This window comes from Poecilia mexicana, unplaced genomic scaffold (assembly GCF_051168715.1).
Source record: "Poecilia mexicana isolate PSO_F unplaced genomic scaffold, ASM5116871v1 scaffold_16, whole genome shotgun sequence".
Classification (NCBI taxonomy): Eukaryota; Metazoa; Chordata; class Actinopteri; order Cyprinodontiformes; family Poeciliidae; genus Poecilia; species Poecilia mexicana.
Window position 1 is genome coordinate 21,040,376 of NW_028263385.1, and position 25,725 is coordinate 21,066,100.

Below are 25,725 nucleotides of genomic sequence, written 5' to 3' on the forward strand. Positions count from 1 at the left end.
ACATTTTCTGTGGTTTCATTAAAAATAAGTAAAAACACACTCAAATATTTTGATTGAGCAGCAAAGTTGTATTTCTAAAAGTTTAGTTCAGGCAGCTAGATTGTAATGTTGATCTCAGCCAGGTCAGGACTCTGGAATGGTACAAATTATTTAGAAATTAAAGCACATGAGGTGCTGTGGTGGCGCAGCACCAACTAGGGCATAACCCGCTCTAGTTCTCGACGCAGTCATCACAGGTTCAATTCCTGGCCTGGTGACCTTTGCCGCATGTCTTCCCCTTTCTCTCATTACCCTACTTTCCTGTCATAACACTTTTAAATAAAGGCCACTAGAGCTAAAAAAAAAAAAAAAAAAAAACCTTTAAAAAAGAAAAGAAATTATAGCACGTATGCTGAATGTAAATATGTCTTTTTCTATTTCAGAACAATTTTGTTTGCACATCATCTAATATTGGTTTGTATATTAAAACTGAGATGCACAGAGAAACAGGCTGGTAAATGAAATCGACGATTCTCTGCTATTTTTGCCTTACTGGTGAGCAGCACATTGGATACTCAAAAAAGAAAAAAAAAAAATCTAAATTGCTGCCAAGTGGCAAGGAAAAAGAACAACGATTTGTTATTTTACTTGAGGTGTTAAAAACAAAGTCAGAGGAAGCACTGAAGCAAGAAGCTCCTCAAGGACTGGATAAACAAAAAAAAAAGGATCAAAGTGAGCGTATACACGTACCTCTGGAGCTCCAGCGACGTTCAGCTGAAGCATCCCTTTCCTGTCCTTTTCTTCCAAAGCAGAGTATTGGATAGACTGGACTTGGTTAAAATTAGCTAAGTGTGTTGGCTAGGGAGTGAAAGAGAGATTCATTAAAATCCTAAATATCCACTGGTTAATTATAAAGAGCAATACAATTGCAGAAAATATGCATGGCAGGTATTTGGATGGGGAAAATGTTTCCTACTTTTCTAAGATTCTGTGGTGTTTTTATCCCTGGTAGTTTGTCAAATATATGAAGTGAAGATCCCAAGGATAGAAGTAACACACCAGACTGCTGCTCTGAGGAGTTATAGCCTAAACATACCAGTGCAACTCATGCTGCCATAAACGCATCAGCAAACTTTTGCCAAATATATAAACCAAACTGAAGCACATAAATCTGCAGAGGGTCTCCGATATTAACCCTTATCACAACAGATCACATTTCCTTAAAAGCTTTCCCTCCCACGTGATCAACATTAGGTTCACTCAAACAAGTGCAAGTAAAGTCTCTAGAGACCATGGTCCACTTAATATGTATTTGTATTTGCCTCAAGTTTCCAGCACAGTACTGCATTGTAAGTAAGTGGCATGAGTAACAGTAGAGGTGAAAGAGAAGATAAGTCAGAATCAATCATAATCAGGCCTCGTAGGAAGCAGGGAAGCTCTTAGCTGTTCAGCTGAAACTGGATCCTTTGTATCCAAAGCACAGGCGATAACGCCACCACTCTATTAGAAGATCCATATCAAGATTTTTTTTTTAATATTGAGAGACATAATACATAAAGAGAAACACAAAACACAAAAGAAGTTGATCTTTTCAGTGGATCTGTAGTGATTTCTATATCACCTCCAAAGACAGGAATGAAACCAAAAAAAGCTCAGATCTCTGAGCATCTGAGTGACCAAGACAGAAACTCAATGCACTGATAAATCTAAAATGGACAGGATCAAAGTGGTGTATCTGACTGGCTAAAATGAAGAGAAAGTTATAAATCGGCATACGACCCTAATGAAATTCTGCCGTTTTACCAGTGTTTCACACGGTTCAGATATGAACCAATTTTTAAAGGTAAAACAACAGGAAAATCTCACATAAAACAGCATCACAGGCATTTCTCAAACTTGAGACTAAAAGTGTGGAGCGTTCAAACCCAGCAAAATCTGGCAGAGGGAGACAGACCACTAGATGGCAGCATAATGCATGACAATTATGGCCTCCCATCAAAAGCATCCTCTTTATTAATGTTCAAGATCAGAGAAATGACAGACATCAAATTTGTACAAAGATCGATCCGAGTGCATACTCACAGTTGAGCCCTTATCTGTGAGGTAGCTGATTCCTTCCTCTGGTCCTATTGCCAGCTCTACTGATATTACCCAACTAGACTAAGGAGGAGAGGAAAACAAGGCAATTACAAGAATTATAATTGCCTCTCTATGACTTAATATAGGGTGGAAACACATATTAAGTGTCAAGTATCAATACTTTCCAGATTTTAACTTTCAGGAAGTCAGGAAAGCTGCTTTACTATGGAAACTATGTATGTTTTTTTTTTATTTTTTTACCATAAACAGCCATATTGTATACTTCTGATTGATAAAAGGCACCATAATCTGCCTGGAGAACAGGAACCTTACCCCTAAAGCACATTTGAAGCACTCCTTGTCAAAGGGGTAGATGGGAGTGATGATCTCAAAGAACTTGTGGATGCTCTGCTCATCGTTGAGGTTAGCAAACTGTTTGAAGGTCTGCTGAATCTGCTTACGAAGAGTCTTGGCCTAATGGAGGGAAGATGGTGGGAAGAAAAGAAAGAGAAGAAGAGAGAGTGAAGCCTTTCAGGAAGAAGGTTGGTTCAGAGCCAGCAGAAGAACAACACACGTTTGACAGCACAGGCTGTGAGTGACAACAGCAGGTTTAACTTAATTCCACACAATCAGATAAGCAGAAATCCTTTCAGTCATCACGCCGGCTCTGCTGCCAGTCAACCAAACAGCCTGCCAGCTGTAATTCCAGATACACACTAAGCCACTGATAAAATGTAATGTAAACAGTTTTTAAGCATATTCTCACCTTTAGGGAGTCCAGCAGACTTTTAGGGAAGAACCGTCTCAAACCCACATCCTTCCTAGAATGAATAAAAACAGTTACACCTTTGCAATCACACACATCGTAAAGGATAACACAATTGAGTTAAGTGACATGTGATCAACAAGAAAAAAAAAATCTTACTCTAGTAGCTCATAGTTTGATTTCTTATCAAGAGCATTTCCTGGCATCTCTCTGAAGAACCTCCTGCATAATTCACAGGGAAAACACACAGAATTTAAAGTGATATTTTTATAAAAAACAACGTCATTTCGTAAGTATGAGTTTTCACATTTTGCTACCAACACAGTAGTGCATAATCCTGAAGGGGAACGGAAAGGATTAATCCATTTCAAAATCAATTCTTTTCATTAATCAAATACCGTTACATTTAATCCAGTGCAATCAGCTGTCCATGATTAATACATGAAGGGGAGTAATTTAAATCCAGTAACAACCTCACTGTTTCAAAAAAGCCACAAGAAATCCTTGGTAATGTTCACCACAAGAAACTTTAGAGGATGCTGCAAACATTGGGTATCAAGTGCAAAAGTTTAACTTTTTGGCCAACATGGAGAAAAACGAATACAGCAAATCTCACACTCACACTCACACACACACACACACACAATGTAAAACATGGCGGTGGCAGCATCATGCTGTGGGAATATTTGTCTTCACTAGGAACAGGTAGGTAGATCAAAAACATATACACCAGAATGACACAGATCAATACATGTGTATTATTTTAAACTGTCCTAGTCAAAGTCCAAGCCTAAATCTGATTAAGAATCTGTAGAAATATTTGAAAATTTACATGTGATTGCACTATTGTGTAAAGAACAATAGAACAAAGTTTTTACTCTAGATTGGTAAAAACTCGCAACATTACATGAAACTGTAGTGCACTGAAGGCTGGTTCTGCAAAGTCAACGCTTTTGCATCATCCGTCAAAATAAGAACGCATCTGAATACAAACTGTTTCAAAGATGAACAGTGAATGAATGCCTCAATTTCAAATTTTCAACTAAATATGAAAGCTTAGGATGTTGGTAGGGTAGTGAGCCAGTCGGCAGCATTCTCCTGTTAGCGTAAGCATATGCTGGACTCGCTGCTGAAAGATGCAGGTTTTTTCTTCCGGTGCCGTTTTCTGTTTCTCTTGGGTCAGACGCAAGAAGCTGCCAAGGCTACATGTGCTTTCACTATCCCCCATCATGTCACACTAATTAATGCCTGTCCTAGAAAAAAAACAAAAAACTGTTTATTGTGTTTAAGATTTATTTTTCGCATAATTGTTTCACTCTATGATACCTCTAGGAATGTTATAATGTAGGATTAATGACTATAATGCTGAAAATAATAGTGATTGTGAATGCTGTGCATCATTTGGCAGGGTGTGGGTGGCATTTTAATCTGCATTATTTTAAGTGGGGAAACATAATATTCAGGATGCAAGCAGCCTGTTCGAACAAATTATCTGTCGTTGAAACGTGACAAAATGTGAAAATTCAGTGGTTGCAAATACTTTTGCTAAATGCTGTGGAGTGAAATGATTTGACTGACATTTCTCTCACCTTATTTCCAAACAGCCTAGTTTCAGTGCAACATCTTGATCCACCTGGTCAGCTAAATGTTGCATATAATCACGTTTCACCTTTAAAAAAAAAAAAACACACAAAATGAAAACATTGTTTCAGGTGGTCATAGTCAAATAGGATTCAGCAAAAACGTCAAGTTTAGGTCGTTTTTACTTAAGGAAACAGCCATAAAGTTTCCAGTGTCTGTGTTCTCACCTGGTGATAGAGGTAGTTGAGAGAGGGTTTGTCTTCAGAGAAATGGCTGAGATAACCTTTAGGAAAGTACCGTATCCGCAGCTCGTACCTGGGAATGGCAGGAACAGAGCGAGAGGGTTTGATGGGACAGTCCTAATGGAGGAGAGGAGACTCTGTGTCTTGCTTCAAAAGCATGGCTGCTCGCCAGCACAAGTTGTGAAACGGCGTCTTGCAGCCGAATGACGAAGCCTTTTCCACTCAGTACATTATATTTGGTGCCACTGTGAGAAGATACACGGTGACTTGCTGCTAAATCAATCATCTAAAACCGATAAAAGAGTAATATCATAAACCATAATGGGACTCTTGCAGTCACGCTTGCCCGGAGCTGTGTCGCAGGAGTGTCCACATAGGCCACCGTTGTTTAGAGCGAGATATTTGCTCAAGAACGACACATTACGGAGAAGTGGGTCAGGAGAGCAGTAAGCTTCAAGCTGCTGTGATGCTGCATGCCAGAAGTTAGATAAGAAAGAAAATCAAGGCCAGAAACAAAATGAATAAATCATTGTGTTCTATTATGAATGAATCCTTTGGAGAAAAAAAATGTGTGTGAGAGAACCAAAAAAATGGAAGAGGATGAATAGGAGGATTAAAAAAAATTGCTCAAATAAGAATGAGATTACAAAGCAAAAGAGCAAGGAAGGAGTGAGGGAGTCAGTCCATCCATCCCCCGGGCAACTGCTGCTGTTCTAACAATAGCTCGGCGGCGGCAGCAGCAGCAGAAGCTCCTGTGGGCTTGAAGCTGCTGCCCTCTGAGGCAGGTTGACTGCAACAACTGGAAGACACTGCTTTACCTAACCAGCTCCCGATGAATTAATTTCAATTTTAATGACTTCAAGCTAAGGACAAAGGGCTGCATTTTAAGGAGCCGTGTTAACAATAACAACTGAGGATGGTTAAAAGCTTGAGATATTTGAATGCAGGCTGAAATATTTTGACATGTGTCACTCAGGTAGGAACATTTGGACTATAAATGAGTAGAAATTAATAAAACATGAGAAATATGCAATGCGTACAGTTGTGTTTTGTTGTACAGAAAGCCCTAACCACTGCATGTAAACAATGAACACTGCATTGCATAAATGGCAACATTCCAAGCACAAACTTTAATGTATTTTCTTGAGATTCTATGTGATTGACCAAACAAATTAGTACAAATCTATGAAGGGAAAGGTTTCCTTTCTTTGCTGTTGGTTTAATTTTGAGTGTATTCAGAATTCCTCAGTGAGTACTTTCTTTGTAGACCTGCGCGTTTCAGCTGGAGGCTTGAGATTTTCGACCCTCTCCATGCACCTTGGGAGTCACTGAAGTTGTACTAGAGACATTTTGGATTTCTTTGTAAAACCACTTTTCACCACAACTCTAAGTATTTTTCCATGTACATCACCACCAGATTTGTCCATCTGGAGACTGAAGTTTTTGTCCATTCTTTGTAAAGGAGCTCAAATAGGGCAAAGCTGGACAGAGACGATATGTGAAAGTATGTTTTCAAGGTGTACAACAGTTTATCGATTGTTTTCGGTTGTTGTGTTTTATTTTGGATATTTAAAATATCGCTTGGTTCCAGTGTTAAGTTTTCTTTACAAAATCAAAAGTTATTGGTTTGAGAGGACAAACTTGCATTATTATGCCATTATTCATGCATTACATGAAAATGGACTTAAAATAACAATATTGTCGTTAATGGAAATAATGTGTTATAATGACAGGCCTATAACCTAAACTGGTTTCACTTGCACTGTTTAACCGGACATCACCAGCAGTCATTAAGAGTAGGCTTTTATCCTAATAATCAAGGGAATTCAGATAATCAAGAGGAGAGATGAGGGAATGAACAGAGAGACGCTGGAAACTTAATAATTTACCGCCACTCTTCCTGTGGATGCTGTTTCTCAAATCTCTCTCTGATGTGAGACACACCCAGATCTGGATGTAACCAGTGCAGAACGTCAGAGTGCAAATGGGTCAAACGGAGGCCCAGAGACGACACGCAGCGCAACTTGTGGATCTCTGCTATCTTCTGGATAACACCCTGTCAAAACAATTTAAATAACAGAAATGACTGAGGGAAGCATCTGAGAACATGTCTGGAAAGGAGTGCGTGCGCCTCTTACCCGGACATCCGTAGCGTCTCCATATCTGATGTTACTCGCCCAGGTGCTTGGTTCGCTGTTTGTCTCGAAGTAGTGGAAGATTTTGAGAACCCGGTCCATGGAGCCAGGAGGTCGCTCCAGCCCCCCAGCAGAGCCACTGGTGCCGGGAGTTCCAGGCATTCCTGGCCGGGATTTTACCCCGCAACCGCCCGCTGTCGAGTGATTGAGGCTGGGCTCCAGGTAGGAAGACGATGCCATGCCTGACTCGGATGGTCCTGCTGGGGCTAACTGGCCGTCATATTCTGGAACAAGACGAACAAACTGGGTTTAGTACTGGGAGAACGATTACCAAACAACCTGCATCCAGTTCTGTTTCTTTAGGGTAATTGGCTCAATTCAAACATGTGTCTTTCTGTGACAGGACCATCAATTAACTGAAGTAAAATACGTTTTTAAAGGATAACATGAAAAATGGCTTTGCAAATGGCCGTCGTTAAATTCCCCCTGACTAAAAGTCACAATAATCAATAGCACATAAAAAGAATCAATGCCTAACAAATCCAGGCTTAAAGGAGATTGCCGACCTCAATCAATCAATATAAACGAACAAATCACTGCCACCAAAGACTTATTGCTCTCAGAAGCCTTTAGCTAAACCAAATACAGCATACAAGTATTCACACTGTGGACACGTCCACATTTTGTTACTTTATAATAAGAAAAGTCAATTTTCTACTGAGATTTTCTGTGATGAACCAAAACCTTTTCATTAATCAAATAACTCTAAAAAATATCTAGACCAACCAGTTGTCTTCAGAACTGGAGCTGCCCTGGATTCATAGGTTTGTTAGACAACTTTAGTGAACAAACATCATCATGGAGACCAAGAAACGCCGCAGACATGAATTCTTACTCAGCTGAGAAAATACTGTGGTAGCAGCATAATGCTATGGGAATCCTTACCTTCAACAAAAGCAGCAGAGTGGACAGAGTTAATGAACACATGCAGTGAGTTAATCGAGGGCAGTCCCAGAAATCTAATAAAAGATTGTTGCAAGAGTTGACGATTCACAGACACTATCCAGCCAACCTGACTGAGCGTAAGCCGGTTTCACAAATGAATGGGCGATTTTCAGTCTCAAGATGTTCAAAGATGAGAGCAATAAAAGACATTCAAAAAGTACAGTGACAGTAACTCTAGTAAGTACTGACTCAAGGGGCCTTAATGCATTGCATGCCACACTTTCTAGATTTCTATTTGTAAAAATAACTCAAAAATACACAAGTATCCACACTGTGGACCTTTCCACATTTTGTTGCATATAGAAGTGTCCTACTATGGAACTGTGTTGATCTATCACATAAAAGCCAAATAAAATACACAGAAGGTTTTGGTTGCCGTGCCAGAACATGGCAAAAGGTAGGAATGTACGCTTTTTTGCAACGTGCTTTCTGGATTATATTAAAAAGAAAAAAAAAAAAAAAAAAAAACCCCACAAATAAAAACATAACATTTTAACCAGTGAAATGATAGAGAGATACTATTATTTTTTTTAAAACAATGCCATGTTCTGGGAAAATTTGAATCATGGCACTCAAGTGGATGTTAATTTGACATTCACGCCCACGCTGACATTTTCAACAGCCATCATCCCTCAAATAGAGCAAGCGAAGCAGCATTGGTTCCCCTATTGCTCTGGTATTAGTCAACACTGATTTTACACCTGAAAAACCAAATCTATCTACCTCAAAGCCTGGAAATCAAACCTGCTGGCAGTGGCAGCACTAGAAAATAATTTCTATAGAAAAAACTGGAAATCAAGTAAATTTGCCCTTCAAAAGAAATCTTTCCCGATGCGACGCAACAAGTTTTGTTATTCTACCTGCTGGAATCGAGATTTTGATTTAACATTGTGTAATATATGCAAATATATGATTCTCTATTCTGTCACCTATTTATCCTTTCTTTTAAAAAGTTGGAATGCTTCTACGTTAAGCTTTTGAGAGCCATGCTGTATGCTCTGATGCTTCCTGCCCCTTCCTGTCCTTTCCTGATGCTTCCTGCCCTTTCCTGGACGTTCATGCTGGGTTTGTTGAGTCATCATCACAACAGGAATTCCTTTCAGCTGACACTGAAACTTGAGCTGCTAAGTTACAATGAAAGATACAAAAAAACCAAATATGATCGTTAGAAGAAGAAAAAAAAAGAAAAATCACTTCTTACGCGCTTTTCTGCATAGTCAGCATCAGTACAGGAAGACTGTTCATATTCAGAAATGAATTGCTGCTTTTTCATTAGATGCCAAATCCAACTCAGACAATTTGAGCAAAACAGTAACAAAGGGCCCTGCTTCAGCAAAAAGATAAATAAATCACTACAAACTCAGTACACTGAACAGCCTGGAGCAAACCAATCACTAGGACCAAATCGGTTTATTCAGCATTTATTGTTTTAGAAATGCTCAGGTCATGGCCAGATTACTTCCTGCTGAAACACAGGAACAAAAATATGATCCAGGGTTGGTTGACTCAGCATTTTCATCAGGGTGGCCATCAGCTGCCTCGGTGCAGTGATGTGCACAATGACTACAAAAAACGGAAAGAAGGACAACGTGTGTCTATTGCTTTAACTCAGCTTGACCCGCTGTTACAAAACTATGAGAACTATACTCTTGTTGTTGTTTTTTTCTTTTATCCTATGAATCTGTTTTCTAATATGATCTCCAGAATTCAGACTCAAAAGTTCAACAATTGACCGAAACAAAAGAAAACGTAAAGCATTTTAGAAAAAATAGGTCAAGAATAAAGAATGGCAATTTTAGCAGGTGACCGTTTAATGCAAAGTTAGCGAGAGGATTTAATGCAGCTGAAACCCCAAGAGATCAGTGCATTAGTCACACTCTTAAGGATTTCATGCAACCAATTAGCACAGACCAGATTTGAAAAAAAGACATCTTATGGTGTTAGCAGGATCATCCAATTAAAAGTATATCAAAATGCCCTGAGACGATTTATTAGTCATTTAAGATATTAATCTGCTGTACGTGCAGAATCCTTCTGCTTGACGGTTGCTGATAACAATACAAGCTACAAGAAGAATGGACTCTGATTTTTTGTGAAGAAACTTTACATTTCCAGACTATTTGAAGTATCCTAAACACTCTGACCACATTGGTATTAGACAAGGTGGTCGGAGTATTTCAGAACCTGCTGCTCTATTGGACTGGGATTTTCACACACAGCCACCTCGGGACTCTAGAGCTCGGTCCAAAAAATTTTAAAAATTCAGTGAGTGGGGTGTAATTAAGTCAGGAATGTAACTTTGCTGAATTAGTTGTGATGTAGCTTATTGATCCTCAGTAATTCTGGAAGCTCCTTCTGCATCGTCCTTGACTTGTTTCAATGAGATGTGCTTAAACATATTACAAGCATCATCTTGTCTGAGTTATAAAGAAAAAGAAGCAACTGCATCAAATCAGGTACACAGCAAAATACCAACAATCAGTCATAATCTGCTGAAGGCACATACGTAACACATTAAGAAAACCACATTATTTCTACATTCAGCCTCACTAAATCCTATTGAGCCAGTAGAAATGGATGCTTTTCCAAGCAGGTGTTTATGCTACCCGGTTTATGCTACAAATAGGAAATCTACTATGATATTGTGAGCATTTTGTGTAGCACCAACAGAAAAAGTTATTGTGGATTGGGTTATGTCTATGATTTCACATTCTGGTTTGCTTTATGTTTGTTGCTCGATTGAACAGAAAGAATATGCACAAAATCATGACAATAACAACAAAGTGTTACTATAAAGCTAGAGATGAGCCAGTATTAGGATTTAATTGGCTGCCACTGACCAATAAGGTCTGACCTGCCAATTCAAAATTTCTCTATGCCAAAACTATAATCTTAAAAATCTTGGAAAAAATCCACTCTTTCCTTTTTGAAAAGGAAACTCTAGTTTAGTTCTTACATCAGATTACTGCATTAGTGCTGCATTCATTTTTACACAATGAATGACATATTCAACTACATTTAGCTTTGAACCAATATCTTGTCAAACCAAATCCACACACACGCCCCACACCCACAAGGACAGAAATCGAGTCAAATAGGCCATGCAGGCTGCTGGCAGAGCCATCAGCGCCTCCCTCACAGGGGCTCCAGCCTGTTGGATCACAGCAGCATGAGGATGAACCCTGCCTGCCCCGCGCCACCGGCAGCAGCGGTTTATGTTCTGGACGTAACGGCGAACTGGGTTACTGGTTAAAGCCCACTTCTGTGACGCTTCTCTGTCAGCTTCCTTTGCATTTCCAAATAAAATTCCTGCATTTTCCCCACTGCCTCAATACTCTTCTGCGAGTGTCCTTTCTGAAACTCGTGTCTCATTGCTCTCGCAGCATCTTTTAAATCCAGCCTTTATCAGCTCCGTCTGATCCTCTTGTCCTATTGCACTACTTCTCTTTCTTCTTCCCTCTCATCTTTTGCCTATCCTCAAACATCCCCCTCTTACACTACTACCCCATCTCCTTTCTGATGGATGCACATAATGTACATCAGAGCACCAGGAAGAATATGTTTATAATCCAAACTACTTATATTTCTCTAAATGCAGGCTAGTAAAAAACTTTGCAAGACTCAGAGATGCATGAGAGTTTGCAATCATTTACTTTTGTGGTTGGGGCATAAATTACATAATCACACTGGCTTTTGATGAAAAAAAAAAAAAACACCCAGTGCCTAAATCAGTAAAGTAACCTGACAAACAATCCTCATGTGAAGAGATGCTGGGAGAATCTAAACAACATTTGCTCTCCTGTTTAAAAGCCGGTCATGCAGCGCTTCCATCCACCTTTGGGAGATGCTTCAAAGCTTCTCATCAGTTCTGCATCTAGAGCTCATTCATCATAAACGCTGACAGCCGCAGCCACTGAGGACTGGGTTTCTGGGCTTTCTAGCACACTGTGAAATTGTTGCAACTTCACCAAACACTAATGATGAAATTCATAGTGCTGTTAATACAGTCAGATTGTCTTTATCATGGAGCAGCAAGGCTTGAATGAACCAGTAGACCGCAGGTAAGAATATGTTTGCAGGGCTGCAGTACAGACACGATGTACATCTTTTCTTAAAACAAAAGAAAAAGAAAGAAAGAAAAGATGTAAAAGAAAAGTTAATAGATGCTTCTATGGTATTTTGTGGTTCACTCTGTTTGAAAAATCAGAGATCAATATGGCTGCCACATCCTTAAATAAGTGGTAAAAGTTTTACATTTACACCACTTATTTGCCCCACACAACAGAACTCCATAACTTATATTAGTGTGAACTCCTAGAGAAAAAAAAAACTATTTCTTTATTGCTTACTAGTAGTTGACACCTCATCAATTAGCAAATCCCAGTGGACTTCCCTCTTGTAAGTAGAACATGCTGCGCTCCAGGTGAATTATAAGGAAATGAGCTTCAACTTCCTGGGCAAATTGAATGGCCTATTTTTATTTTATTTTTTTTAAAGATTCAGATTAAAGCTGCATAGTATATCGTATCACAAATGTCATTGCAATATTAGTGAGTCAAATGCTGCTACTGCAGAGGTTTAATTGGAGGGAACATTTGGAGAATATTATTCTATTTCAGCTGCAACGCACTGAAACTCTGCTTGTGAATATCAGGACTTTGACAATCATTGTCGGCGGTTGGATTGTCAGAACTTAATTTATTGCAATTTAGGTTAAATGCAACTGATACTGTCTTTGTAATATTAAACAACAGTACTGCACTGTCCTATTTCCCTATTATTTAGCAGCTATAATTTAATTTATAAAGTCTGAAGAATAAATTGCATCTGATGGTTCTCTAATATGGATGTAGGAATACAAAACAATATTAGATCAAATTTGTGTTTTAAGAATTAATAAGTGTAGGACAATTGGGTTCAGGTTATTCTATAAGATAGATTCAAAACTGGCTTTTTGTGTGTTTTGATAGATAATAAAAAGTCCTTTAAACAATCCATGTTCAGTTTAGAACTAAACTGTTTAAGTTTTATTAATCAACATATTTTAGATGTTCAACTATATCTGATGATGATGCCGACTTCAGCTTTATCAGCATGTAAGCCAATATGTTTTCAAAGTACTTCCTGTCTTGCTCATCTATTCTACTTTTACAAGGTAAGCATTGTAATATCACACAATTTAAAAGAGGAGAAGCTTCTTCGATGCCAATTTATCCAGCAACAGTCACAAATAACTTGGTTTGTAGATAGTTACTATAGGGGAAAATATCTACAGGTTACATGGAGAAGTATTAATATTGTGACTCATTACAGCCTGTGCTGCTATATATTAGTGAGATCTTAATAGTGACACAATACATACTTGGTAGCGGATGCTGCACATAGATGCAGGCCCCTTTGCTCCAGCAGAGAGGGATACAGCCACTGTTCTCCATTTTATCGGAGGGGCAACAAGCTCCAGGTCGGGCCACAGAGCCCACGTTGTACTGCTGGGCCCAAGAACCAGCATAGAGCCAACAACTAGGAGGAGTTTCTATTCCGGCTTCTAGCAAGCGACTAAAGCAATCATGGTCGGAAAACGTGGATGTACAAAAGCAGAACAACTGGAGAGGTGTTTCTAAATATTTCCAAAAATGGATCCAGATTCTTCTGGACTGGAAACCTGACTATCACTGGTAACAGATATATTCATGGTAAGAAACGGTTTACTGTAAAGAGTCCGGATGGATAAAGGACACCAACATCATCATGTCATCCTTTCCAGCTTGCAGAGACACTTTGTCTGACTTGAAGTAATTTGTGGTCAAGTTTCTTGCAAATCAATCCATCCGATTTATGTCATGACCTTTGACCTAGCAAAAATTCCTTTCTCACTGCACAAAACGATATGTAATCATCCTCTGTCAGAACGCACATTTTTAGTTCCGTCACCGCAGGGAGTCCGAGTCCTAGAGGATGTAGATGATTGCTGAAAGACGCTTCCTCAAAGAGGAGGTGCTCCGATCACATATTCAAACTTTGCAACTCCACTTGATGAGATTATTCCCTTGCAATCGGATCATCTTCTTGTGCAATGAATCAGGTCATCGAAGCCAACCAAATTATCAAGTATATTAATCCCAATGTAAAAGTTAAAAAATGTTTCAGAAGAACAGAGCTTTGTGCTTTATTTCAAATTTCCAGCTTACAAAGTGGCACTGAAGGACAATCCTCCAAAAAGGCAGTCATTTTTGATTGGTAAATCCACAATACTGTCCAAAAGAGATAGCAAAACAAATCACCCAAAAATCAGATGAGAGAAATGGGCATCAGCGGGCTGCAGAGACAAAAATGTAGGGCAGAGAGGGGAGCAGAGAATTGGAACAGAGTGAGAGAGAGGAAGATGAAAGTGGGCAATGCAGGAGGGAAAGCCAATGCAAGACAAGGAAAGAGACATGAAGAGAGAAGAGGCAGTGGATGACACCAAAACAGATTGTTAGAGAAGAAAAAGAGGAAAAGATGAGCTAATGAAGTGAGTGGGATGGAGACAGAAAGCGGAGAAACCCCAGGGAGAAGCTGAGCCTCACATCCTCTAAAGATTGCTCATAATGTCTGCAGGAAGTAGCCGGGTCAAAGCAGGTATATGATGCTGAAGAGAAGAGGGACATGATGTGACAGAGTCTTAGAGGTGAAAAGCTTAAAAAAAAAAAAAAAAGCAGGGCTTTAAACCCGGACTGGAGGAGAGTCAGGCAACAAAGGCAGGAAAAAAAAAAGAAAGATAATGCAGAAGAAGGTTTGATGCAGCAAATCCCTTTCAAAGTCAGTCAGCCGTGTGTTGTTCAGTGAGGTTTTAGAAGCCTTTCTTCTGTAGCGTCGCAGGAGAAGCAAGATCACAGCATCGTTCCAGATCTCTTACACATGCCGCGGACAAATACAAACACTGCGTTATCCAGCAAAATCCTCCAGCTCTCTAAATGAGCCACTAAGTGCAAGAAGGTGTGTGCGTGTGTGAGAGAGAGCCGGCGAAAAGGGTGCAGAAAGGTGTGCGCGCATGCTTAGTAATGAAGTAGCTCAAGAGTTTGCGAGAGAAATATAAATGTGAAATCTGGTGGGGCTATGTTTGAATGTCAGCAAAAAGTGAGTGAGCCAAGAGGTTTTCCTCTGTGCTGCTATGATCACTAACAAGCAGAAGCAGAGAAGGAGGGGCGTGTGTGTGGTTGTGTAGGGCGGAGAAGGACAGAAAAAGAGGAGGAGGAGGAAGGAAGAGATAGAAAGTGTAATTGAGACCCGATGCGGAGGAAGAAGAGTGAAGAAGAGGACTCCACTCTTCAGCAACACACAACCACTCATAAGAGTACACACTCTTATAAGCTTTTACATGCATTTAAAAAAAAAATGCACACAAAAAAATGAAAATTTTTGGTCATTAATAGCTGTATGACAGCAAAAGCAATACTCAGGAAGCCAGAGGGTTTGCGAAAATATTTAAGGGATTAACATGATCTGTCCTTAGCTTTTAAAACACTCTGAGCTCTTTCAACACTTGTGTTTGTTTCTCTAAGTCATCCCTCCCTCTCATCTGTCTCTCCTCCTCTCCAGACATGCATCACCTGCTCCTGCATCATATGAGCCCTTCTCTAGCAGAGGATCCTCCCACATCCAATCCCTCAAATGGGACAAAGCACAAGAAGACAGTCAACATGTGACAGCAGAGATTTAGAAAGCAAAACATTAACTGTCTTCAACTGGAGGATGTCGAGTCGGGTACTGTAATCTATTGTTACAGTAAAAATAAAAAAGTCTTTTAAAAAATAAGAATATGTTACTTAATTGAAAATAAAACTACAATAGACACTTTTATAACTGCAATGTTTCATGTAATGAGTTAAAAAAAACATATTAGTATTTGTTTTTAAGTTGACTCATTTCCAAATCCCTTATGCCACAAAATTAGTCATTCCCTTGGAAAATTGTAATTTAAATTTAATTTTCATTCAACTAAAAGGTTCATGATTGATGTCAAATGAGACACAAAAAATAATAAAGAAATATCTAATAAAAAAATAAAAAATAAAACATCCGTTAGTTTCATGTCTGATTTTGATGTAAAAATCTTTATTGGTATTAAAGCAGTCAAACGGATTCTGCTAAAGCCAAGAGTTGGGACAAAGTAATCTCCCATCTGTCATAATTTAATTCATATTAAGCATGTCTACACTGAAGGTTGTAATCAAAACATATTTTGTTTTCTTTGAAGTTGTAATGACTGAACTGAGCCCCATCTATGTTCAAGTATCAACAGATAAAATATCTAAATAATAAGAGTTTGATTTTATTTATTTTTATCATGCTGCATGTGGGATGTTTACACATATTTTATTCCTTAAAGTCAAACCCACTGTTTACATTTTACTCAAATCCAATAAATGTGAAAGCTTTCAGTAAAAAAACAACAACCATTAATTACAAATTAAATCGCTTTTTGGAGGTTTAATTAATCAAAATATTGTTCTGATAGTTTACTGAAAGAAAACAAAAAATATATATAATAGTTTTAAAGGCTCTATAGCTACCTTTGTAGACCTCAAGCAGCCGCAGTCGAGGCTACAAGTTTCTGCTGCTGTCATTTCATAAGTGAGAAACCGATCTGGCTGTAGCCATGTTTCTACCAAAGAGCTAAAGATAAGTCTAGGAAATCTAAAAAATGCCTTGGTACTTTTTTGGGAATAAAATCTTCCTGGCTCTCAACATCCCGATCGAAGATGTGCTGCAGGACCATCGGTTACCTAGCAACAACCAAGGAGAGAGAATGGAGCTGAGGGTAACGTTACACGGCTAATCTATACCTTTAAAATTATTTCAGCTCATCCTCAATATGCTCCGTAAAACAGTGCAGCCAAACCTCATTGAGACTCATGCAGATTAAAACTGCAGAATTTTATTAAACAAATAATGCATTATTATTATTTTTTTTTAAACTTGACTTAAATTCCTGACAAACTTCAAAAAGAATACATATTCAAGAAAATGAAGAAATGTTTATACCATAAACAGAGCTGGACACACATGCAGCAACCCCCTAGGGGTAGTGTGTGAGAGAAATTTAATTTAACATCGCACCAGGCTGTGATCTGCAGCTAGACCTAATCCATTTTGATTCCATTTATAATCTGACAGAAAAAAAACCCCCAAATACATTAAATAGAAAAACAATATACACCAAAATTTACAGCACATAAGAGAAAATTGTACTCACCAGCATAATAAGATATTCTGGAAATGTCTGGAAAAGAGGAGACATGAAAGAAACATTTTACTTTGTTAGCCTTGATGGTAAAATATGCAAGAGTTTTACATGGTGAATAATTTACAGTGACAGGATGTAAATCAACGGAGCTGTGGCATAAATGAGTCACCACACTACGTAGCACATAATTCATTCACAGTGTGCAGTGGACGTACTGTTCTCCGATTCCTTAAAATAAAAACGGCATCTTACACTGATCACAAAAAAACCTGCGCGGGTTTACAGTGGCTGAACGTCAAATTAAAAAAGAAAAAAATAAAAGAAAGTAAGGCAAACTTACTTTCTTTTATTTTCTAATTTGAAAAATCAATTAGGGATTTTCCCAGACTAAACCTTGAACTCTGGGGGGGAAAAAAACTAAGTAAACATAAAGTTTACTATAGCAGATATTTCTATAATAGACAGGTTTTAAATAGGAAAGCCAGGGGATGAAAGGAAGGAAGGACAAAAAAAGAAAGAAAGAAAGAAAGAAAGAAGGAAAGAAAGAAAGAAGAAAGGAAGAAAAAGAAAGGAAGAAAAAGAAAGGAAGAAAGAAGGGGAAAAATATAGGAAAGAAGAAAGTTTCGGGGGGCGGACACAAGGAAAGGAGGAAGATAGAACAAGGCAAGCAGAAAGGACACATGGAAGGAAAGACACAAGGAAGCAAAGAAACAAAATGAAACCATAAGGGAATTAAAGATAAAACAAAATGGATAATAAAGGTAGAAAAAGAAATGACGAAAACGCAGGAAGAACACGGAAATTAAGAAGCAGACCACAAAGAAAAGGTGGAAGGACGCAAAGATGGAAGGAAAGACAGAAAAATCTTAGAAAGGCACAGACACAGGAAATGTCATGGGGGGAAAATAGAGAGGAAGGAAGGAGACAAGGAACATAGAAAGGAGGAAAACAAGGAAAGAGTGTCACAACTATTAGACCTTGATGTAAGGGGGGGAAAAGAGATTGAAAATAATTCTAAAAATTCATATATTTCTTTTAGTCACGTTATTTTTTCCATATTTATCCAGACCTGGAAAATATGGTAATGAGCAATACTAATGAGCAAATCCAAAAGTACTCTGCTGACTTGAAACCCTGACTGCTCAATAAACCCGACTTATTGACAGGAAGCATCTAATCACACGCTGCAGGTCCAGTTATTTAAACGCCGGTCAGTGCAAACCAACCCGGTTACACAGCAGCTGAAAAGGATGAGGAGGATACCATATGTGCTGGGGTCTCCCACTCAGGTGGAACGAGGCGAGAGTCATGACTGGACAGAATTTATCTGCTCCGTCATGCAGTCATAACTTTACACCGAGTCTCTAATCTGCTCCCTGACCTCAGTCTCCTTCCAACCACAACTTTAATCGGAGCCCTCACAAACGCTTTGCCGTATTCTTTTTCAAAAATGACACCGAAATGAGCAGCTTGATGAAATGTCCTACACTGCGAGTCTATGCTGACTCCTGTTACTAAGCAACAGCCACTAAGCAGGACCGTGGCACTAATAAGGATGCAAATGCTTTGTCTTTTAATACTTGTGGGATAAAATCCAAACAGTTCAAGTCTGGAGTGTGTAGTTGGAGGATGCTTTCAACCCCCGTGTTGCATAAAAAAAATGCTGTAATTCTTGCTAGAAATGTGCAAATAAGTAATCAGACAGGATTATAATTCTCAATTTCATAATGGCACATGTAAGACATAATATACCAGAGCAAAATAGATTATATTAAAGTTTTTTGGACCAGTTTAGCTTTGGGTTACAACACATCTTTCATTTTTCTTAGTTAAAGAAAAAAAGATATATGTAACTGCATTTATTTCAGATCTAAAGTGAACTTAATGTCCAGCTGTTTGGTTTCCCACCAATCCCACAGATTATCATTAAATTAAGATCTGTACATGATGTAGGTCAATCCATGCCTGACTCCGTTGTCTCATTCTTCTTACAGCTACTGTTTTATGACCGGAGCCAGATGAATAGAGACAATGTCTCGCTGTAATGGCCGTTCATGTGTAATTTAGAAAGGAAAACTATCCACCAATTTAAAAGCTGGAGGCTCGGTATGTTTAAAAAGGTACTGAAACCTACAGTGCTGCGCCTAGACGAGAGAAACAGAAGCATTCTTCTAGGCAGAAACTGAATTCTCTTCTTTATGTGTGTTTTGCAACATATTTAATCAAAAAAAAGCAAGAAGATCTACTACTTTTCCAACTTATGCTTGTGTTGGTGGCTCTTAATTCAATTTGATCAGCTTTGGTAATTTGCTAAGTTGTCTCTCTGATGCAGACCAATGACTTCCCCCGACAGGAGAGAGAGGAAGCTCACTGTAGAGCTGCGCCACCTCATGAAGAAAATATAAAGCGTCCTGTCAAATGGCAATATCGACGTAATGATGTCACAACCAGTTACTGACACAGAGCGCACATAACTCCTGGCTACACATCGCTCCAGCTGGTGGCAATAATGCAGCCCTTACTTGGCTTGCCTTCTGCTTTAAAGCTCAGAAGAGGCACCACAACAACAATAACATCACTTACTATTTACGTGTTAACACATACGGCAGTCCACTGGGTGAAAAGAGGAGATTGCTCCTTTTCCCCCCCTCCCAAGTGCTGTATCAGACAGCAGTGCAGAATCACCGCTTAAATCCGGTAATATTTCTGGGTTTAAATTTGGCTCGCAGAGTTGCTCCACTGAGGATATTACTCACTGGAGTCTCTGGAAGCTGCTTTAATCATATGTAAGGTGTTCAATACAGGAGAATAGAGCTCAACAACATCCATTTTATTTTTTTCATCATCTTGAAAGTGTATTTTGGCTGGGGGGAATTAAGCCATAAGAGTAATAAAGAGTGGAGTAAACAAAGAAATGTGTTCAAAGAATGTCAAAATAATTATTTTTAAGCTTCTTTCAAGTGACACAATTCTTGAACAATCTCAGGAATGCTCAGCATGTCTTTCGTCACGTCACATTTTCCTATAATCACATAATCCACTTATTGCCACAAACAAGTACAAACAACAAAAAGGAAAGAAAGGGAAGTTTTAAACCTGGAAGTGAAGTGCAACCGGGAAGCAGGTTCAGCTTGCATTGTTTCTTGGTGTTTGGATTTAAAAAATAAGAATAAAAAATAAAAAAGTTAATTTCTAAAGCTGAAATGCATGTTCATCTTCCTCATGAGTTTTCCTATGCAGTTTTAAGTGAGTATTTTAAAAAACATTACCTTGCCATCTAAAGATACGAACTCACTTTGAATCATGAAGATCTTTGGTTGTAAAAACAGAACCTAAAAGTGGTACTGAAACATTATTATACTACAAGAGGCAAAAAAAAAAAAAAAAAATACATTTTCAGTTGCATGATTCTTTTCCTCCTACTCTATCACACCCCCTTTCTGCTCTTAGCTTCTTTCTATCTCCTACTGGGGAAAAAAAAAGAAAAAAGAAAAGAAAAAACATCTACTGCCTCTGGCTACCAACCACAACGGCTACGCAAGTTGACTCAACGCTGAGGGCATTGCACAACTGCATTCTCATCAAAACAACAACAGCAGTGTTGTGAAGCTGCTCTCTGCAATGTTCAGTTCGCCACGGAGGCGTTCGCTAATACACACGTGCAACGCAACTTCGGAGCAGAAATCAAAGCCCTTCCAGAAAACAGCCACAGCTTTAATGAGGTGCAACAGTTGAAGAGTTAACGCAGCAGCAAAGACTGCAAATGTCACTGACATTATCAGTGCCCTCTTTCGCATCTGCATTTTTTATCTTAAGCTGAAAACATATCGACCTGCATCAACTTTAAGAGCCTAGCAGCAAACAGAGCAAGGGTGTATCACACTTGCAACACCCTCATGTTTAAAAATTAGCCCTGAATCACATTATTCCTTGCGCAGAAATGTATACTTGCGCCGTGACAACCTCAGTTGACCACAATGAATAACTTAACCAAACCAGTGAAGATCGGATGCAAATAAGGGCAGAGGCTTGCCTCGATGACCTTTCACTGGTTCAACCAGGAAGCCTGCTCATCAAAACGTACTGAGCTACCATTAAATTGTTGGGTTTATATTTGTGTTTTAACGTTAAAAATAACTTTTCTATTATTTTTTTTTAGTTCAGGTGTTTTTACATTGCTTTTTTTCTTGACTGAGGAAAAAAGACACTAATGCTTAACGCAGTGCTGAACTTCCAAAGAATATCAGCAATTCAAGTTTATTAGATTCCGAACCAGCTCTGTCATTAACCTAGCCTCTGTCAATTTTATGGAATAAAATAAGAAAATATGTTGTACATTACACTATATCTGTTTTTGAGAGTATCTTTGTTTATTTTTTCCTGAGATCTGTGAATTTCTAGACAAGATCAGTAGCAGGAAGGCAACAGCTGTAGTCCATCTCCTGGTGCAACCTCCCCCATTTTTGCTCCTCATTTCTCCCAAGGCTGCTGATATTATAGTTTACACATTGTTTTTTCTACCACATGTTTTCCTTTCACAAAACTTTCCATTAATATATGCACGAATCCAGTATTCTGAAAAGCCAGCTTCTTTAGCAACGACTATTAATCGGTAATTGATTTGTGTAGGGTTGTTGTTAAACAATCCTTATGGTCCTGTAGGCCATAGCATAATATTTCTCTGTTAAAACATCATTTTAAGTTGCTCTTATATAATATTTTAATTGCCGGAATAATAGATTTTTGGGTTTAATTAGCTGCAAGTCATGAAAATTGACAAAAACTAGAAAAATATAAACTCTGTAATTAATCTATTAGTTTTTCTTTTAGAATAACTAAAGAACCTCAACATTTCTAATTTATTGAGATTAATTTTTGCCATCATGTTCAAAAGCAGAAACACTTTCTAGGTTCTGTGTATCAGTGCATAACGTTCCTTTGCTGAGCCGAGTCCAATAAACGAGTCTCAGCTCTGTTTGCATGCGTGGCAAACTGTGCCCCCTTTCACTGTCATTCGAACAAAGGAAAATTTCAATAGTTTGGTGATGAATAAGGATAAACTTTTAACCTTGGCAGTTCCTTGTGTTTCACAGTTAACAGGAACTATGATTTTCATTTTAGGCTGCACAAGCTCTGATTCAGCCCAGATCTACTCATATAGATTCTTCACACTTCTCCTTTGAAACAAAACCCTTTCACTCGACGAGACACAAAGGAGGCTCTCGTTTAAAATCCAAGTCAGATGCAGTTTAACATTTTGATGTTTTTTTTGTCTGAGTTCTCTCTCTGACAGAAAGAGTAGGCTCATCATAAATCATGACTAAATCAGAGCTTTCTTCACTTACAATGCACCATTTGCTGCTTAAACACAGGACAATTTAATAAAATGAGAATACGGCGTCCTTAAATTGTTTATTGTGGGGGGGAAAAAATCATAGCATGAAGAATGTGTCATCTGTGGAAATAACAATAAGCTTCAATTAATCATTTTGTAAACCCCCAAAATAGATGATTTGGTTTAACCTCTAACTTTTTCCACTGTTAGTTCAATGAGAGCAAAGCCAAATACTGCGTTTGTTTGAAGTATGATTGAACACAGTTGTTATGTGATGTTCAACAGTCCACTTATGCTACTGATGTGTTAAAGTAAGCTATTAAATAACAGATGGGTTGTATGGTTTTAACAATTCTTCATCTGTGAGGCTTTTGGCAAGTAGATTTCTAAATAAAAAGATTATTGACTTTTTAACGCCTCTGACCATCAATGTCTTTGTCATTGCGATAAATATCACAAAATACTGCAATAAGAAAATTTGTTATACTTCTTTTTTTTTTTTTTGCTCAATTTATTTTTCTTTTTTAATGTATACATTTATATTTTCTAGTCTCATAACAGTTGGAGCCCTTGTCACCCATTCCTGGTACTTCAAACGATCTCAACAAAAAGATCAACTTTATGTTAACAAAAGAGTAGAACGTAAAAATGAAACGGAGTTGACTGCAAAAGTGATAAAACTGAGAGCATCTACATGTACAATTTGCCAAAATAACTATTACTTCAAAGGCAATGACATATTTAAAAACTGATCATGAAAAATGTGGGACATGAAATTTTAGGTTATTATCACTGTGTTAAACAGCAAACATTAAAAATTATATATCACTTCCACATATGAATTCTTCCAACTAAAACCCTATTAACCTGATTTTAAAAAGTTATGACACCCTAAGGAAAAGTTTTATTTTTCTTTTCTTCATCTGATTTATTCATTTAAATGTAGGCTTAGTGAAATGACATAAAATGAGAAATTACCAACTCATTAATGGGACATTTTACTTATTGCATTTATGGCAAATTTAAGACAAATTACAACTTTGAAAATTTCAAGACTTTTGCGGAGTAAAGCGCTTTAAGGTAAAGAAAAATGAATGCATAAAATGCTCGTTACTATAGTTAGCTTACTATTAATTACACAATCTCGGTACCTAACACAGAGTCGCGGCCACATTGAATAACTTATGCAAAACAGTGAGGAATGGATGCAAATAATCGCCGACTGATGATGGCAGCAGGAGGTTTGCCTCAAGCCACACTTCACTGATAACTCCAGGCTACCTACTGTGGAAAATATGACAAACATAGATCCAACAAATTAATTATAAGACTTCTTGTAATTTTTTTATCCCCCCCTTAAATTTTAAAATGTAATTAAATTCTATATACAACTACAATCCAACTGCCTTTTCATGGGAATTTCACAGATGGATGCTGCACTTAAAGATAGGTAACCGTTTCCTCTTCGTCTGTTTACGACACGGCTTGTGAAGTGTAAAGAATATGACACAAACTGTCAGGTATCTCTTAGCCATAGTTATTAGTGCAATAGCAGGAAACGTAGCCCGTGGCACAGGATGGGTGTTGGAGCCAGAGCTGCTCGGGGGATCCGACGCAGCGCGATAAAGGAACCACATTTGAGGCGAGACATGAAACAACGCAACTTACTCGAAATTATAAGGCACAGTTTTATCTTAAAAGATTAAGAGGGCGTGTTTGTTTTAATTTCTTACAATCGTAGACGCGAACGCAGCGCACATTCACTTCACTTCCCTGAGGGCCACTTGTGTCCAAGAATTACACGTTCTTCTTACTTTATATATAAAAATGGCCTCAAGTTGGTTTGTGTAGAAAATTATTTCCCACATCGACAATGACATTTGATAGCTGAGGGCTGTTGCTGTTTTGTCGTGTTAGCCATAAATAAAGGCACAGGCATGAACATGTGCGAAAAGACCTGATTCTATGGGGTCTTTCTGGACAACAATTTAAAAAAAAAAAATCTCCAATCTATATTAGCCTCGAGACCGCTATGCTAGAATAGATCCTAGATGAAAAAGGTAACCTCGGGACACAAAACATAATCAAAAGCTGAGGGGTGAAGACTACTCATTTAAAGTTCAAATTACTTCAATATATGAAGTCTCGGCACTTTTTAATGGACTTTCCTCACAGTTTCAAAGGGAGACGTTGGCAGTGTGTCCCATCGTTAGATCAGGAGTAATTTAAAATCGCTCACTAGAAAATAAAAGAGCGTTCTCTGTTGACAGGACAACACATGTTCACAGAGGCAACCAGAATCCAGATTATTCAGGTGAAAAAAAGAAGAAGAAGAAAAAAAAATTGTGCCACTTAATTTATCTGTCAAACTTGTTTCAGACACTAAGCAGCCAGGTTTGTCAAAGGAAAACAGAGCAGGCTGTCAACGTTCATGCGTCTTTATTTGTCTCTGCTCTCTACCTGCCTGATGGGTTGCATGCAACCGCTTGCATGGCTGTGAGCAGCACAAATTCCTTTCCAGCGCTCAGCCTGCCAGAGCCCCTCTACCTGGCTATCACAGAGCAGTTTAACACAGACTCATCCAGCCATGAGTAAAGCTTCCCACCCACATACCTCCATTGGTGCAGCCCAGAAAGTCCCAGAACTGCATGTCAGCGATCGATGAGCAGAGGATAACACCTCCACCAGAAACCCTCCAAACGTCCGTATGTGCACCTCTCCTGTTGCTCCACTTCCTAGTTGCACGGTATGCTGTCACTTATAGGGGAGGAGGGAAAAAGCCCGCCTACAATCGTTTCGAACTGACACACCTGGGGGCTGAGTTTCACCTCCAAACAGCTGCCTCCTCCCTCTGGATTCACTTCCCATCGCTTTTCTCAATAGCTTCCCCATCTTTCCCACGACTCTCTGTCCTTCATCCCTATCGCTCCACCACAGCGGGAATGATTAATCCACCGTCATCCTCAGTGCTGAGTGACATCCACATACCTGCCTCCTTATGGCACTGAAGGTAAAAAAGGAGGTAGAAAGCTGACAGAATCAATCTCAGTGGAAATCCTTCTACAAATATAAATGAGCATTAGTGAAATAAATAAACAGATTTTCAGTTTAATAGAACATTTCTCTAACATCAGGTAGTCACTGCGACAGTCCCCTTTGAAATTCTAGTTTTGTAGATTGAGCTTTGGGTGTAAAAAGGTTTTATTTTTGGAAAAAAAAAAGTGTGCAATATTGCCATAGAACTGGGCTAAAAAAACGATTCTGCTAATTTCAAGGCAAAACATTTTTGTTCAGGAAAAAAAACAATCCTAAACTCTCCTTAACTCAGCTTGCACGAGCTAAATACGTTCCCCTCCAACGACAAACAGGACAAAGAT

At 38.5% G+C, this 25,725-nt stretch overlaps 1 protein-coding gene across 3 annotated transcripts in view; it reads right to left on the minus strand.

Annotated features, from left to right (window-relative positions):
• LOC106933008 (focal adhesion kinase 1) overlaps positions 1–25,485 on the minus strand; it is a 57,930-nt gene extending 32,445 nt beyond the window's left edge. For 2 of the 3 annotated variants that reach the window (XM_088013768.1, XM_088013767.1), the window contains exons 1-11: positions 24,962–25,485; positions 17,023–17,049; positions 6,786–7,066; positions 6,537–6,703; positions 4,633–4,720; positions 4,414–4,493; positions 2,984–3,046; positions 2,825–2,879; positions 2,392–2,532; positions 2,062–2,139; positions 730–837 (exon numbers count right to left, since the gene is read on the minus strand). In XM_088013768.1, coding sequence (XP_087869894.1) covers positions 730–837; positions 2,062–2,139; positions 2,392–2,532; positions 2,825–2,879; positions 2,984–3,046; positions 4,414–4,493; positions 4,633–4,720; positions 6,537–6,703; positions 6,786–7,066; positions 17,023–17,049; positions 24,962–24,998 — 1,125 coding nt within the window. In that variant the 5' untranslated portion in view covers positions 24,999–25,485. Of the gene's footprint in view, positions 1–729; positions 838–2,061; positions 2,140–2,391; positions 2,533–2,824; positions 2,880–2,983; positions 3,047–4,413; positions 4,494–4,632; positions 4,721–6,536; positions 6,704–6,785; positions 7,067–13,149; positions 13,238–17,022; positions 17,050–24,961 lie in introns of those variants that run through there. The other variant, XM_088013769.1, reaches the window with a different exon arrangement.
• Between the last annotated feature and the right edge of the window lie 240 nt (positions 25,486–25,725).